Source organism: Amblyomma americanum, chromosome 7 (genome assembly GCF_052857255.1).
Source record: "Amblyomma americanum isolate KBUSLIRL-KWMA chromosome 7, ASM5285725v1, whole genome shotgun sequence".
Lineage (NCBI taxonomy): Eukaryota > Metazoa > Arthropoda > Arachnida > Ixodida > Ixodidae > Amblyomma > Amblyomma americanum.
In genome coordinates, this window is record NC_135503.1 from 9,389,784 (window position 1) to 9,405,686 (window position 15,903).

A 15,903-nucleotide genomic window follows, 5' to 3' on the forward strand; every position below is an offset into this window, starting at 1 on the left:
GCGCGGGTTTCCTGAAGGGATCTGTGACGGGCTCCTGTATTCTTGGGGGAAGCGAACAATATACACCTTTCCGCATTGTACACTGGACAGCACATAAGATAATGTTCTATATTCTATATCACCGCGCACACCACATGTGGAACACAGCGGAGATGATGCCATACCTGTCTTAAACATCCACGGAGGGGTACGAGCAGAGCCCGTGCGAATGCGATGCAGTAATGTGGTCTGGGACCATTTTAGTCCCTTGCCCACACATGGCTTGTTGGGTGAACTCCACTGGGTACTGAAATGGCTGAGCACCGTTTCTCTGAAGAGTCTCTTGGTATCTTGAGAAACTTTTCTTGATAGATTACCCTACAGCACTTTATGGACGACACTGTCGGCCACCTTGTTGCCTATGACACCTGCATGTGAGGGCACCCATTGGAGTCGTATGGAGAAGCCTCTGCTGTGCAGATTGTGCACCATGCGTAGAGAGGTAAGAGACAAAGAATCGGTAGGGAACCCGGGCTCTAACCTTTGAAGGGCAGATATTGAATTCGTCAGGATCACAACAGGTTGAGCCAGACAAGACCGTAGCTTTCGTGAAGCCGCCTCAATTGCAATAGTAATGAAGTTCCGATGTGGACAGTAATGTGAGCACTATAATAAAGTGCCAACATGTGCAATATTGTCTGTAGAAGCATTTCAATCCAGGCATGGATTGTGCATTTTGTGGTAGCTCTGGCATGGCCTCGGTCTGTGCGCATTTTTTTTTGTTCATTTTGCAAGAATGAGTGTTTTAACCCATTCACAGTAGTCCGCGGTTTGCCATCCTCCCTTTAAATGCAGAACAACAAATGGTGCCAGATGCTTGGCCGCTAATTTCTGGATCTCTGTTTTAACACCAGATGACACTAATTGCTCACTAGTTTCGAAAATATACTTTTGCAGGAAAAAAATTATTTTCTTGCCGCTTCTTTTGAACATGGCGTCTCAGGAAGACTGAACTTTCAGGGATGCTGAAATTCATGCGCTGCTTTTTGGCAGTGAGGGGGATGCAGACTGCAAATACCTAAAGCTTTTAGATCATGGCGACAGCAGTGAGTGTGGCTTGATCCGCAAGGTGAGGGTTATTACTCGGACTCAGAGCCTGGCACTTCAGACGTAGCTTGAGCCCCAGCTTGGAAACTCGAAAGTGTACAAGGAAATATTTGTCAATGTGATGATTTGGTTGTTTACATTAGCTATATATTCTACCAAAAGCGACTGAAAAAGAATTTGCTACACCGAGAAAAAATTGTCTCATCGAAAAGATCATTCACATGGCTGCATTGCCCCGATACAAGAGCACAGGAAACCAGCTCTAGCTCCACACCAAATAGTCCAGAGGCTTATCAATGGCACCATTTCGGTTGCCAAATACATTCAAATGACTGTATAGCAGAAAACATCAGGCAAATGTTTAATGTGTAAAGCCCAGGAAAAAACGGCAAAAGCTTCTGGGAGTGAGAGGAGTGCTGCTTCACAGTTCACACACCCGACTGCTTCAAGATTTTTCACAAACAAAAATTTTTCTTGCTCTAGATTTGCAATTGTCATGACAGCGAAATGAAATCAAATCTTCTCATATGCAACCTTTTCAGCACGAGTTATTGGCAATTTTTTTCCAGCAACTCTGGTTGTGCTGTGCCGTCGCAGATGGCCCGCAGAAGTGAATGGGTTAGCCCTTTGTGGTCCAAAGTTTTTGTCCACTTTGCAGCCGTTCTGGTCCGAAACTATTTCACCTGTTTCGGGCGCAATGAAAGAAAACAACTGTGCAAGAACAACTCATGGAATCTATTTTTGTCGTTTATGTGCCCAAGTCTCAATGATAGCTGCCATGGTGGTTCAGTAGTTGTGGTGCTTGGCTGCTGACCTGAAAGATGCAGGCTTGATCCCGACTGCAGCGGTCGCATTTCACCTGCGTCAAAAAGCTACAAACCCAAGTACTGTGCGATGTCGGTGCACGTTAAGGAACTCCAGGTGGTCAAAACTGACCGGACACCACCACTACAGCGTCCCTCATAGCCCGAGTCGCTTTGGGGCGTTAAGCCCCATAAAACAAACCAAACCACATATAGGCAGCATGTGGTTTAACAGATAGTGCATGATGTGTAGATAGGAAAAGGTGTGCAATCCAACCTTTGAAAACCTTTTCTGGCGGTGCCCAACAGCAGTCTGGAACAGCTGTGCTGCGTTGTCGGGAGGGGCCAGACTTAGGACCGCAAAGGGTTAAACACTTAAAGTGTGCCGATGTGTTTACATGATGAATTCTTACGATAGGAATAAGTCGGAAGCAGTGTAATTGATACCCTAAAAACAATATGGAGGCATGGTGTTGATAAAATGTGGTTGCCACAGAAACTGCCTAGTTAAGCATCTGGGAGGATGGTATTCCTCTGTGCAGTCTTGGCATGCTCCAAAAAATCTGAAAATGTTAATATTTCTTCTCTTTGGATAATAGTCCATGCCTCAAGAAGTAGCATCTCTAAAAAGACACTACCAGACCAATTCACTGCCTCTACTATGCTTGAACTGACATTTAAATTTTTCATTTTTCCACACACAGTATTTTACTGGAATAAAGTTTAATACAAGCAGCTTCACACTGTCACTAAAAATTTGAACTTGCTTACATGTTTCCAAATTGTTTATTATTGTTTGAACATTTTGTAATGCCACTCTGCTAATACCCAGAGGTCCATAGTATGTAATTAACTCTTTGCAAGACAGCGGAATGCAAGCTGTCCTACTGTAAGTGCACATAGACAGTCAGTATCCATCTAGGTACCTCAATTTTGCATGGAGAATACTGAACTGTCAAGCAAACAAAGCGCGTTTTTATCTTTAGCTAATAGGCACTCTTGGTGTTCCGTGCGGTTTTAAAAGCGCGGAAACGCATTTCATTTTGGCAGGAAATATAAAATCCGAAAGTTGTTTTGAGCTTTTAAGCCTTTCCGTCAGACAAGGGCATCATAATACTTCTAGATGCGATTTTCATTTCTAACGCAAGTTTTCTTATATGTTGGAAAGATGAATCTCAAATACGCATTGCATTTGAGGACATTTTACGAAGTAATTGGTACAGCTGTGTACTTCTTTTTCTACAAAACAAGCGGCCAAAACGGCTTGAATGTGGTTTCATTAAATTTTTTAAGAGTGAGTCAGAGTGCAATTTTACCATCTGTATGCATATAGACATGCATGCAAATTGCCTTATAAATGATTTAAACACACGTACATACCAGTAACGAAATGTATTTCACCAGACAAAACCACTTAATAAAGCATAATTAAAAGCAACAAATTGCTATAGGAAAAGCCACCACTCTAGGCAACTTACTGATCAAAATTCAAGGGCATATTGCCCGAAAGTGTCAAAAGATGAGGCAGGCATTGTAATTAGAGAGAAAACAAAAACAGCTATTGAAAAATCTTTTACTATGGTATAACTTGTGCACACTAAAGTACAAAACTGCAAGACAAGACAACCCATCTTCAGCATTGTAAAAAATATTGTACGGTATCAGCAATTGCATAGCTCAGTTCCACCAGCACTACAACAAGTGGAGGTACAAGGCAGGTACTTGGAATTTTTGTGACAATAACCACCAGCCCTGTAAATCACCATAAGACGTGCTAAATACAATTTCACCAGGAACAAACAGAGCTGGCACAAGTGCATAAGGCACTTATATGTCAGGCATCATCGCCAATAGTTTTTGACGGTTCTTTCTAAAGTCTCCCATGATTCGAAGTTGAGTAATTGCTCGAGTAATAGATGGCATTGCATCAGAATAAAATGATGTCTTCTCAATGGGGAATGACATGAGGCCTGTTTCACGACAGCTGAGCCATCTGAGCTAGGCTTGTGCAGTTGCTCCACACCACAGTGCACCGCCCACAGAATCGTGCTTGGCTCCGGACACTTTGCTGAAGAAGCTAACCTCCTCCCTCACCCGCAGTACACCGAGGACAGCCGTCATGAGGGCCTCCTTAAACTTGACGAGTTGATCTTCTGGCACAGTGACAGTTATGTCTTGACCTTTGAGCATATTGGTCAGTTCGGCAACGAGCAACAGGTTACGTGCACCACCACCCGTCACTAACATCTTGCAGTGCCCTGGATACTTGGAACCAACCTTGTTCTTCACAGTACACACTGTCGCCACTACTTGGTTACAGATGTGTGCAGTGAATGTCCGCAAGGCATCGGGTGCTGGCAGGTCACGGGCAGATATCAGTGGGTACAGGATTTCTGGGCCAAAGTCGACACCAAGAGATTTCGGCAGTGGTTTCTTGTAATAGGTGAAACCGTCAAGATCCTTAAGTAGTCTGGCATTAACAGTTCCCGAGGCTGCTATCTTTCCTTCGTCATCATAAGTTTTACCTTCCTGCTCAGCGAGGAGGTTCAAAAGTTGGTTGGCAGGGCAGACGTCGACTGCAAAGCTGTCTTCGTTGCCTTTGCCGACATACGTCAGGCACGCCATGCCACCTATGTTGAGGAAATACTGGTATTCACTGCCAAAAAGCTTCCTCTCCGCAGCCAGAGAGAATGGGGAGCCTTGACCCTCCAGAGCGACGTCAACCGACCTGAAGTCGCTGACAGTGGGCAGCCCAGTCACAGCGGCGACAGCAGCACCATCCCCAACTTGCGTAGTTGTCAGCTGTCCAGGCAGGTGGAACACAGTGTGACCATGGCAGGCCACCAAGTCAACCTTACCCTGAAGCTGCTTGTCACGAATGAAGATGTTGATGCAGTCCCCGAGGTAACGGCCGTACTCTGTGTGGAACAGCTGATACTCCAGAGCGTTCATGGAGACGGCATGCTGGAGCTTGTTTACCCAGTATTTACCGTAAGGCTGGCAAATGGTGTGTTCTATTTTGTACTTCCACGTGTCACCCGCGACTTGAAAAGTTACATAGATGATGTCGAGGCCGTCGAGCGAACTGCCGCTCATGACCCCGATGACCCTGTAATCAGGCATGCCTTGTCTTCCGTGACTTCACAGCAGCACAGGTCTGCAAGTTAAAACACGCCGCATTTAGAACTCAACTCACTGCCTTGCGCGCAGTAGCAGAATCGGAGAACAGCTTCTGATCAGTGTGCAGGAAAAACTGCGAGATGCAGACAGCGGAAATTTAACCTACTTTCGGCGAGGTCCACGCCCACAACGAGTGCGCAACATACGACTAGCATAACAGAAGCGCAAGCCTGCTACATTTTTTTTTAAAATCCTACAAACCAAATTACCGGTGCAAAGTTAGTTCGCAACACAACGCTGTTTGACGTAATATTGTCTTAACGATGTGCGAAGCCGGCCACGTAGTTGAACACAAAATGACAAGCAAAATTAGAGGCATGTCCACAGCCTCGCTGTAGTGGCCCTGACTAGAGAGCTAAGAAAAACTGGGCCACATAGAATAACAAGACAGGTGGGCAGTGTCAGATCGACATCAAGATATAATTTTTACGCGACTGTCCCGCAACCGGCATTGTGGTTGGTGACTAGTTACGCAAGCCAATAGAGTTTTATGGAAGCGCGGTTTAAACTATAAGCATCGACACCTAAACTGTCTGTCCTTGACCTTGTCTGATATAGCGTACCGTGAAGCAACTGAAAGCCGAATCATGCGCTGAATGCCAGAGCACCTGCACGCAGCGCAACTCACCCGGGAACAAATGCACAACACAAGATCTGGCAGATGGCGCCAACGTCAGCAGTGGCGTGATGTCGATGTCGTTGCGCAGGATTTGAAAACGGAACAACCACTTATCTCCAATAGAGTGGGAACAAGTGCCGAACTATTGCTGTAGTGAGCCGGTGAGGAGGCACTGTGCGAGCCCATACCTGCTTGATCCAACGTAAGCGAATATTCACAGGTTTGTGCGCCTTTTCACAATCTTTCCAGTGCCATTCTAAGCTCGAGCAGGGAAGCTTCGATATCAGTTCATCCCAATCTGTATAGGAACTTTGAGTTCATTTTACCTCCGCAAGTGTCTCAACTTGACGTGTGAAACAACGCTACGGCTTTAGTGCACTGCCAAATTGTTCGTAACAGGAGACAGAATCTGCACGTGTCACAGCTTCCTCAACACTGTAACCGGTTCCTATTCTGATATGGTCCACTACGCTCCTTCCCCATGCTAGATTTCACTCCACTGAACAAAAAATGGCCAGGCTTAGCTTGGCTAAGCCAAGAATGCGTTGCATATCTCGATGGAGTTCCGTGCTGCTCCGTTGACTCGATAGGCTATTGACTCGATCGCCATTGAAACTGCCCGTGTAGCAGCGCTCGATCGCCTTTGAGTCGATAGACTATCGGTTCGAGGGCCCTCGAAATGCCCGTGTGACAGGGGTATAAGACTGTCCCGGCGAAGGAGCGCAGCTCTTTTATACATATGCCGTGACGGATGGATGGATGGATACGGCTGAACCCTTTACATCGGGCGGTGGCTCAAGCCACCTAGCCATGTCTTGCGAAATTTTACTCCTGTCTTGCTTTTAGCCACCAATCAGATAACCTTCGCTTGGTTACTTCTAACCTCTTAAAATCCACTTTCCCTTCACTATCCCTAAACCCCAATGCCTTGGGTAAGTCAGCCCCGCTGCCTTCCACTGTAGGGTGAAGCCCTTTACAGAAAAGTATCAAGTGTTCAGCCGTTTCCTCCTCCTCTCCGCATGCAATGCACAAAGTGTCTATCTCCTGGTACCTGACTCTATACTTCTTAGTCCGCAAAACTCCAGTCCTGGCCTCAAACAACAAAGAACTTCCCCTACAATTATCATAGATATTTTCTTTGACAATTTCCTGTTTAAAGGTCCGGTATGTTTCTAGTGCCGATTTCGTCAGCATCCCTGTTTTCCACAAAGCTCTCTCTGTTCCTTTAACCTTTTTCTTAACCGATAATTGCTGATTTGCCCCCTTACTGCTGTCCAGATATTTGCTTGTCAATTTTCTAGTTCGCTTTCTCCATTTCGTGTCAACATTCTTTATATACAGGTATCTGAAAACTTTCCTAGCCCACCGCTTTTCCTCCATCCTTCTCAATCGTTCCTCAAATGCTATCTTACTGCTAGCCTCTCTGCTCTCGAAAGACGCCCATCCCATATCACCCTGTACCCCCTGATTTGGTGTATTGCCATGTGCTCCCAAAGCTAACCTCCCTACTCCCCGTTGCCTAATTTCCAGCCTTGCTTGAACATCTGGCCTCATACACAGGACCGCATTCCCGAAGGTCAGGCTAGGGACCATCACCCCTTTCCAGATCCCTCTTACCACCTCATACCTATTGTAATTCCACAGTGCCCTATTTTTCATGACAGCTGCATTCCTACTAGCTTTATTCATTACATATTTTTCATGCTCTGTCAGATACTCAACACTGTTATTTATCCACACCCCAAGATACTTGTACTCATTCACTACCTTTAGCACGAACTCCTGTATTCTATGCTCGCCGCCCTCTTCATTAAATGTCATGACTGCAGATTTTTCCTTACTATACTTGAAGCCTAATCTATCTCCCTCTGTACTGCATATATCTAACAACTTCTGCAGGTCTTCCTTGTTGTCAGCCATTATCACTATATCGTCCGCATATATTAGTCCCGGTAATGTCTGTTTAATCAATTCCCCTTGCTTGAAAAAAGATAGGTTGAAACCTAGTCCGCTCCCCTCTAGCTTGGCCTCCAAACCTTGCAGGTACAACATGAACAACAAAGGGGACAGAGGACATCCTTGTCTAAGCCCCCGCTGTATCTCTACAGGCCCTGATACATTTTTTTCCCATTTTATGAGCACTCTGTTACCTCTATATATATCTTTTAAAAGATTAATTACTCCATTTTCCACATCCAATGTGCCCAATATGTCCCACAAATGCTCCTGAGTAACGTTGTCATAGGCTCCCCTAATATCCAGAAATGCTAGCAATAAGGGCCTATGTTCCTTTTCCGCAATTTCTATACACTGTGTCAATGAAAATAGATTGTCCTCCAACCTCCTTTGTTTCCGGAACCCATTCTGTAGTTCCCCTAGCACCCCCTCGTTCTCCACCCAAGCCTGCAGTCTATCCTTTATAATTTGCATCACCACCCTGTAAACCACAGACGTCACTGTTATGGGGCGATAGTTACTTACGTCTGCTTTGTCCCCCTTTCCCTTATATATCAGAACATGATCTACTTAAGCGGCCATCAGCGGGGACTTTCTCATCCACTATCATTTTGTTCACTACCTGTATTAATGTTTGCTTGGATTTTGGTCCTAACTTCTTTATCAACATAATCGGGATACCATCTGGTCCTGTTGATGTGCCACTAGGAACCTTCTTCTCTGCCCTTTCCCACTCTCCTTGCTCAAGTGAAGCTATTGCTGTAACCGGTCTATCCTCCTTCGATAAATTATGTACCACGTGCTTTGCTGAAAATTTTTCCGTCATCCTTGTTCCTATGTGTTTTATTGCTTCATCCCCTTTTAGTCGAATACCCTCATCTGTAACAATAAACCTTTGTTCTAGCCTAGTTTTATTACTCATTGCATTTAGATGTTTCCAGAATTTTTGGGCTGCTTTTCTATCCTTTTTATTTACTTTTGACATCCATTGGGCACCCTTTCTTCTAATTTTCTCATTAATCAAATAGGATGCGTCCCTTCTACACTTTATGAAGGTATCCCATTTTCTGTCTACTTCGGGTTTTGGTTCCCCCCTCTTCTTGGAATATCTGTGTTCCCTGGATGCTTCCTTGCGCTTTTCTATTGCCCTCTTGACCTCCTCATCCCACCAACTCTTGGGATCATAGCGCAGCGCCCCTAGCGGGAGGAGCGGGAGTCAGGTGGTGGCTGCGGCCGCGCGCGACCGCGCCAGTTGGGGCCCAGCTTTTCCTCCGTGACGTCACGCGCCGGCGCAGCGCCCCTAGCGGGAGTCAGGTGGTGGCTGCGGCCGCGCGCGACCGCGCGAGTTGGGGCCCAGCTTTTCCTCCGGCTGTCGTGACGTCACGTCATGTGGTTGCGCTAAAGGTCAATGGTGGCTGCCCGGCCGCGCCCAAGGGCTGAACTGAGTGATTGCAATATGCGACGCATAAAAGGGGCAATAACGCAATAATATCGCCCCTCTCCTTCAATGTTGCCATGTTAAAATCAGCAAGAAAGCTCGAAACTCTGCCCGACATAGGCTACATGGTTTATGCCGATGATCCTTATGAACTACAAAGCGCTGCTCAGCCCCAAAAGAACCCCTACAAGAAGCCATACACCTTAACCGCGCCGTAAGGGATAAAGGAGTTACTAAGAGAAGAAAGTAAGAAAGAGGTGCGGTATGGAGGGCCCCGGAATAATTTCGACCACCTGAAGATATCGAGGCACACTGACGTGCACTTACATCGCACAACACACAGGCGCCTTAGCGTTTCGCCTCCATCGAAACGCGGCCGCAGCGGTCGGGTTCAAACCCGGGCACTCCGGATCACGTTTCGATGGAGGCGAAACGCAAAAGGCAGCAGTGTGATGTGCGATTTGTCTCCATTCACTCCCACCTTCCTCCGTGCCCTCGTGTCGCGATTGAGGTGTCTACCGAGAATTTGGTGGCTTTTGAGGAAAGGAAATGGCGCAGTAACTGTGTCACTTAACAGTGGACACCTCAACCTCACCGCAAGGGAAGGGAGGAAAGTGGGAGTGAAAGAGGAGAGAATGCCGTATGAAGGGCTAGGGAATAATTTCGACCACCTGAGGATATCGAGGCGCACTGACGTGCACTGACATCGCACAGCACACGGGCGCCTTTTGCGCTTCGCCTCAACCGAGAGCCGAGAAATGGGACAGTTACTGCGACATTTCCTTTCCTGAGCGAGGACTGGTAATCCCCTATCCCTGGCAGATCGGCCCCGACCTTCAAAATTATAATCTTGTTTTCTGTCTCTCTCTAAAAAAACGCACTACTTTTTAATTGTTTTTTTTTTGGGAAAGGAAATGGCGCAGTATCTGCCTCATATCTGTGCCGTAGTATCTGTCTCATATATCGTTGGACACCTGAACCACGCCATAAGGGAAGGGATAAAGGAGGGAGTGAAAGAAGAAAGGAAGAGAGACGTGCCGTAGTGGAGGGCTCCGGAATAGTTTCGGCCACCTGGGGATCTTTAACGTGCACTGACATCGCACAGCACACGGGCGCCTTAGCGTTTGCCTCCATAAAAACGCAGCCGCCACGGTTGGGTTTTATGCGTTGCATATTGCAATCACTCAGTTCAGCCCTTGGGTGCGGCCGGGCAGCCACCATTGACCTTTAGCGCAACCACGTGACGTCACGACAGCCGGAGGAAAAGCTGGGCCCCAACTCGCGCGGTCACGCGCGCGGCCGCAGCCACCACCTGACACCCGCTCCTCCCGCTAGGGGCGCTGCGCCGGCGCGTGACGTCACGGAGGAAAAGCTGGGCCCCAACTGGCGCGGTCGCGCGCGGCCGCAGCCACCACCTGATTCCCGCTCCTCCCGCTAGGGGCGCTGCGCTATGATTGACGTCACGGCATATGTATAAAAGAGCTGCGCTCCTTCGCCGGGACAGACTTATACCCCTGTCACACGGGCATTTCGAGGGCCCTCGAACCGATAGTCTATCGACTCAAAGGCGATCGAGCGCTGCTACACGGGCAGTTTCAATGGCGATCGAGTCAATAGCCTATCGAGTCAACGGAGCATCACGGAACTCCATCGAGATATGCAACGCATTCTTGGCTTAACCAAGCTAAGCCTGGCCATTTTTTTGACCCGCCGCGGTGGCTCAGTGGTTAGGGTGCTCGACTACTGATCCGGAGTTCCCGGGTTCGAACCCGACCGCAACAGCTGCGTTTTTATGGAGGAAAAACGCTAAGGCGCCAGAGTGCTGTGCGATGTCAGTGCACATTAAAGATCCCCAGGTGGTCGAAATTATTCCGGAGCCCTCCACTACGGCACCTCTTCCTTTCTTCTTTCACTCCCTCCTTTATGCCTTCCCTTAGGGCGCGGTTCAGGTGTCCAACGATATATGAGACAGATACTGCGCCATTTGCTTTCCCCAAAAACCAATTATTATTTATTCGGTCGCGTTCGAACCCGGGAACTGCGGACCAGTAGCCGAGCGCCCTAACCATTGAGCCATTGCGGCGGGTTACTACTTTTTTAAGGTCAATAATTGGTTTTTGGGGAAAGGAAATGGCGCAGTGTCTGTCTTATATCGGCGGACACCTGAACTGCGCCGTAAGAAAACGGATAAAGGAGGGAGTGAAAGAAGAAAGGAAGAAAGAGGTTCCATAGTGGAGGGCTGCGGAATAATTTCGACCACCTGGGGATCTTTAACGTGCACTGACATCGCACAGCGGATTTTTTAAGGTTAGAAAAAAGTTATTTGTGGCGTTTCATAAATGTTATAAAAATGACATAGGCAACAATCTAATAATCTTTGACCAAATAAAAAGAAGTAGGATTGTTACTACCTTCCCGGTGCTACCTTGGTGTGTCTCATTTTTAGTTCTTTTGTGTTTTGTTTGAGCTGAGGACACGTCAAGAATGTCGAATATGCTAGTCTGGCCGGACCACGTTACTTGCCGTTCTCCGTGCATACTATTGCTGCCTGAGTTTCAAGGTCTCAACGTGTCCCATATTCTAGTTTTTAATCGTTTGCATCACATTACATAAGACACCATGGCTAACCAGCCTAGTCGCTTGACACTTTCTTTCGCATAAAACAATAATGGCGCGTGCCGCTCGTTTAGCAATCACAAAATGTAGTTTATGCACGAGGTAAGGGTGGCGAGCCGAAGGAGCCGCTTGACCTGCGCCGAGTAACTTCCTCGTCTTTCGACACGTCTTATATGGCCGTACCAGTTGGTAAGGTTAAGCCAGCGCTGAACGAAACAGAAAACCGGTACGTCATTTGCGATGGCGAAAGTAACGCATAAGGTTGGCAGCAACCGCCACTAGCAATTAAGAGTACTATTACCATGTGATTAGTTCCGGTGGTTCCTGAAATTTTTATGAACTCGACGTGCGTTAACAGCTAGTAACGGCGTACTATACGCACGCACGTACGCACCTCGATATCCGGGAAAGAGCACTTGCTTAAGAAGGTCCTTGATATTAGTCATATTAACGGCCGCGAGGGCACATTCTTAATTAGCTGGTAATACAACCGCAGCTGCGGCCTCAGCGGCCCCCACAGCGCAAAGTGGTAAATGAAATGTGAGCATTGAACATGCATTGCGCTCAGCGCAAGAAAACGGTTTACGCTTGGAAGGAGGGCTACCTATTCGAAATTAAGCCTTCAAAAAAAAAAAAAACAATTTGCACGGGCCGTACCAAATCACGGCGAAATCTCGTGTCTCGGTTGGAATAGAAATTTCATAAGACAATTTCAATGAACTAATTCCTCATAAATCAAATGTGCTTGCGAAAATCGCTGGGAAAACAGCCATGAGCGTACAACGTCTTTGTTACGGACAAGCGGAACTTAGCGCTCGTGGTGTTCGTCTCTCGTCTCTTGTGTCCTCGTCTTTTGCTGCGCTACAGTGTATTGTAACATAATTATGTTCGCCAAGTTCATAAAAACAATTCGGTATTAAAATTTTAGTATTAATCAGAGCCGAAAGGGATCTGCAGTAGCCAGAATCATTCCGAACCGGACTGCGGCGGCCGTGTTTCGATGGGGGCGAAACGCGCAAAGGCGCCCGTGTGCTGTGCGATGACAGTGCACGTTAAAGATCCCCAGGTGGTAGTAATTATTCCTGAGCCCTCCAATACGGCACCTCTTTCTTCCTTTCTTCTCTCAGTCCCTCCTTTATCCCTTACCTTACGGCGCGGTACAGGTTTCAGCCGATATCTGAGACAGATACTGTGCCATTTCCTTTTCCCAAAAAACAATTTTCATTTTCATTAAATGCCTGGTCAAAGGAAACAGACATGCTGCCAACAGCAATACCAATTAAGAAAAATTGGTTGTTGGGGAAAGGTCTGCCTGTCTGTCTGTCTGTTACTGTCAGGAAGAAAGAAAGGAAGTGCACAGGTCTGCTCACTGGCTCAAGCCGAGCCACAATCGCTACCACGTGCAGATAGAAGGAGAGTTGAAAGATGGTATAGAAAGACAGGATAGTAAAGACGCGCTACAGACAAGGCCGATCCCGGAGGTAGTGCAATACCGGGCCAACCGGTGGCGGGAGTGAAGCATCCTTCAAACTCTCCGCCACATTTCCAAAAATAAGTCCAAACTTGGACCCGCAACAGATACTCCACGGGTCCGGACAATCGCTAGTCCTTCCTATACGGAAGGCGAACTACTACTAGCCGACCGCAGTGCAATGGCCGGCATCCACCCGGGGACTCGGCCTGAATGATCACCGAAGTCCCAGCACCAGGTAAGTATATGGGGAAAGGAAATGGCGCAGCATCTGTTATATCTGGGCGGACACCTGAACCGCGCCGTAAGAGAAGGAATTAAGGAGGGACTGAGAGAAGAAAAGAAGAAAGAGGTGCCGTAGTGAAGGGCTCCGGAATAATTTCGAACACCTCGGGATCTTTAACGTGCACTGACATCGCACAGCACACGGGCGCCTTTGCGTTTCGCCTCCACCAAACGCTGCCACCGCGGTCGGGTTCTAACCCGGGTACTCCAGAACCCGACCGCGGCGGCCGCGTTTCGGTGGAGGCGAAACGCAAAGACGCCCATGTGCTGTGCTACGTCAGTGCGTTGAAGATACCGAGGTGTTCTAAATTATTCCAGAGCCCTCCACTACAGCAGCTCTTTCTTCTTTCGCTCCCTCCTTTATCCCTTCCCTTAAGGCGCGGTTCAGGTGTCCGCCGAGTTGTGAGACAGGTACCGTGCCATTTCCTTTCCCCAACAACCAATTTCAATTTTTTTTAATTGGTATTGCTATTGGCAGTGTGTGTGTGCTTTGTCCAGGCCTTTAAAATGTCCAGAACCCTGTCCAATCTGTGAACCAGGTTAGTCATAAATCAGAATGTCAAGAAGAACTGTGTTTCTGCGGTGTCTGAGTGCGAACCTGTCATCATAGTTTCACAACGTGTTCCATTGTTTCTTCGTCCTCAATAAATACGCTATTTCTGTATAACGATAAATGGCGCCTTAATACGGCTCTAACTCATAGCTATAGTTCAATAACACGGTGTCAGTCAGGGGTGAGCACCTCGAGTGGAGGCAACAGCATTTGTTGCGGGTGTACGCAGAAATTTAAACCTGCATAGTATACCGAGTCGGTATCGGGTCGGGCACGCGTCTCGCAGCGTCTAAATCGGGCAGCGCGGACGACGTCAGAGGCTGGCTGACATCGCGTGCGTAAACAAGGCGCGGCCGGACGTTATTCCTGCCCTATTGGGGGCTCGCCCCCAGAAGGCAGCGTGCAGTCAAGTGGCCGCGATCTTCGGCCTCGTTCGGCGACTGTCATTCTGGCTCGGCGAGGCTAAATGCCTCAGCGGTGGTGTCTCTCGGGCGGAGGCAATCAGGGACGCTGCAGGCGAGAATCGGGCCGGCTCGCGGCGATGGCAGCGCCGTGGCGCTAATCGGAGCGCGCGCGGTCCCTAATCAGCTAAGGGGGCGGTGGCCGGGGAGAGTGAGGGGGGGCGCGTTCCACGTGCGAGCGCTCCGTGACAGAGCGCACGTAGTTCGGTTCAGCGCGGCGGAAGATAAGGGAGCGGGCGACCGGACGGGTACATCCGCGACAGCACCCCACCCCAGCTCGGCGTCGTATCTGTACGGATGGACTGTGCACCGTGTTGGGAATGGAACACATCTCTCACCTTCTCTGCTTTAGCTGAGTTTGCTCGATTATGTCACCGCGCTTCATCTATTCTTCTGTTGGGCAAAAATAACTGAAAAACCCCATAAACTGAACCAAATGTAAAGTTATTCCGGAAATTTAGGATAGACAGAACTGGATGGCGCAAGTGAAACAAAACTTGCAACAGCGTTAAACATTCCACCCGCCGCGGTGGCTCAGTGGTTAGCGCACTCGGCTACAGATCCGGAGTTCCCCGGGTTCGAACCCGACCGCGGCGGGTGCGTTTCGCTGGAGAAGACACCCGCGTGCTGTGCGATGTCAGTGCACGTTAAAGATCCCTAGGTGGTCGAAATTATTCCGCAGCCCTTCACTACAGCACCTCTTTCTTCTTTCACTCCCTTCTTTAACCCTTCCCTTACGGCGCGGTTCAGATGTCCAACGACATATGAGACAGATACTGCGCCATTTTCTTTTCCCAAAAACCAATTATTATTATTATTGTTATGAACATTCTTACAGATGGCCGTCCAGAAATTCAAACTGGCTGTCGTGTAAATTAATGGAAAGTGTGCTGGAACACACTGCCCGATCCTTCTAACAAAATATGCCTCAATGACTCCGCGCTCGGTTTATCTCGAAGTGGCCAGGTTCAGCGGTGCTCTGGAATAGGGGCGCCGACCACTCAAGACGACGGAGACTTCAATAAAACATGAAGACCTCTGTTAGCCGCGAAAGCTGTAAATAGAGCACTAAAGTTTTTTCCATCCATCCATCTTTGTCTTATAGTTTGTGTATATTACCTCTCCCCCTATCCTCTCTTCCATTCCCCTCACCTTTTTCATTTTATTTCTTCATTCTGTTTGCTATCCTTTATTTCCGCTGCCCCAGCTCAGGTGCTTCAGTATCGGTGGCAGATGCCGGGGCTAGCAAAAATCTTATCCTTCCTTTTTATTATTGTTTTAATAAACCACTACACACACGCACGCTTTGAATAGATCATTTTATTTCGCTTTGTTTCACATGCTTGGCAATGGTCGGCAAGGTTGCTTCCTGATATGTTTTGCAAGCATTGTCTGCGCTCCCTCCCCTTCTCGTTGAAGCAACGTCTTGTCTGCC

At 47.9% G+C, this 15,903-nt stretch overlaps 1 protein-coding gene and 1 pseudogene across 2 annotated transcripts; both read right to left on the reverse strand.

Moving 5' to 3' along the window:
• Positions 1 to 3,266: 3,266 nt before the first annotated feature.
• LOC144098417 (anhydro-N-acetylmuramic acid kinase-like) lies at positions 3,267 to 5,720 on the reverse strand. Of its 2 annotated transcripts, none has more exons than XM_077631027.1 (2): positions 5,698 to 5,720; positions 3,267 to 5,046 (listed from the first exon to the last, which is right to left on the reverse strand). In XM_077631027.1, exon 2 carries the CDS (start codon positions 5,010 to 5,012, stop codon positions 3,888 to 3,890), a length of 1,125 nt encoding a protein of 374 aa, XP_077487153.1. In that variant the 5' UTR covers positions 5,013 to 5,046; positions 5,698 to 5,720; the 3' UTR covers positions 3,267 to 3,887. The 2 variants fall into 2 exon arrangements, with proteins under 2 accessions (XP_077487153.1, XP_077487152.1); XM_077631026.1 differs by having other exon boundaries at positions 5,633 to 5,717.
• A 7,437-nt stretch (positions 5,721 to 13,157) lies between these two features.
• LOC144099612 (U2 spliceosomal RNA) lies at positions 13,158 to 13,325 on the reverse strand (annotated as a pseudogene).
• Positions 13,326 to 15,903: the final 2,578 nt, after the last annotated feature.

Coding starts and splice junctions, on each gene's coding strand:
- LOC144098417 (XM_077631027.1), bottom strand. CDS start 5,012: ATGCCTGATTACAGGGTCATCGGGGTCATGAGCGGCAGTTCGCTCGAC.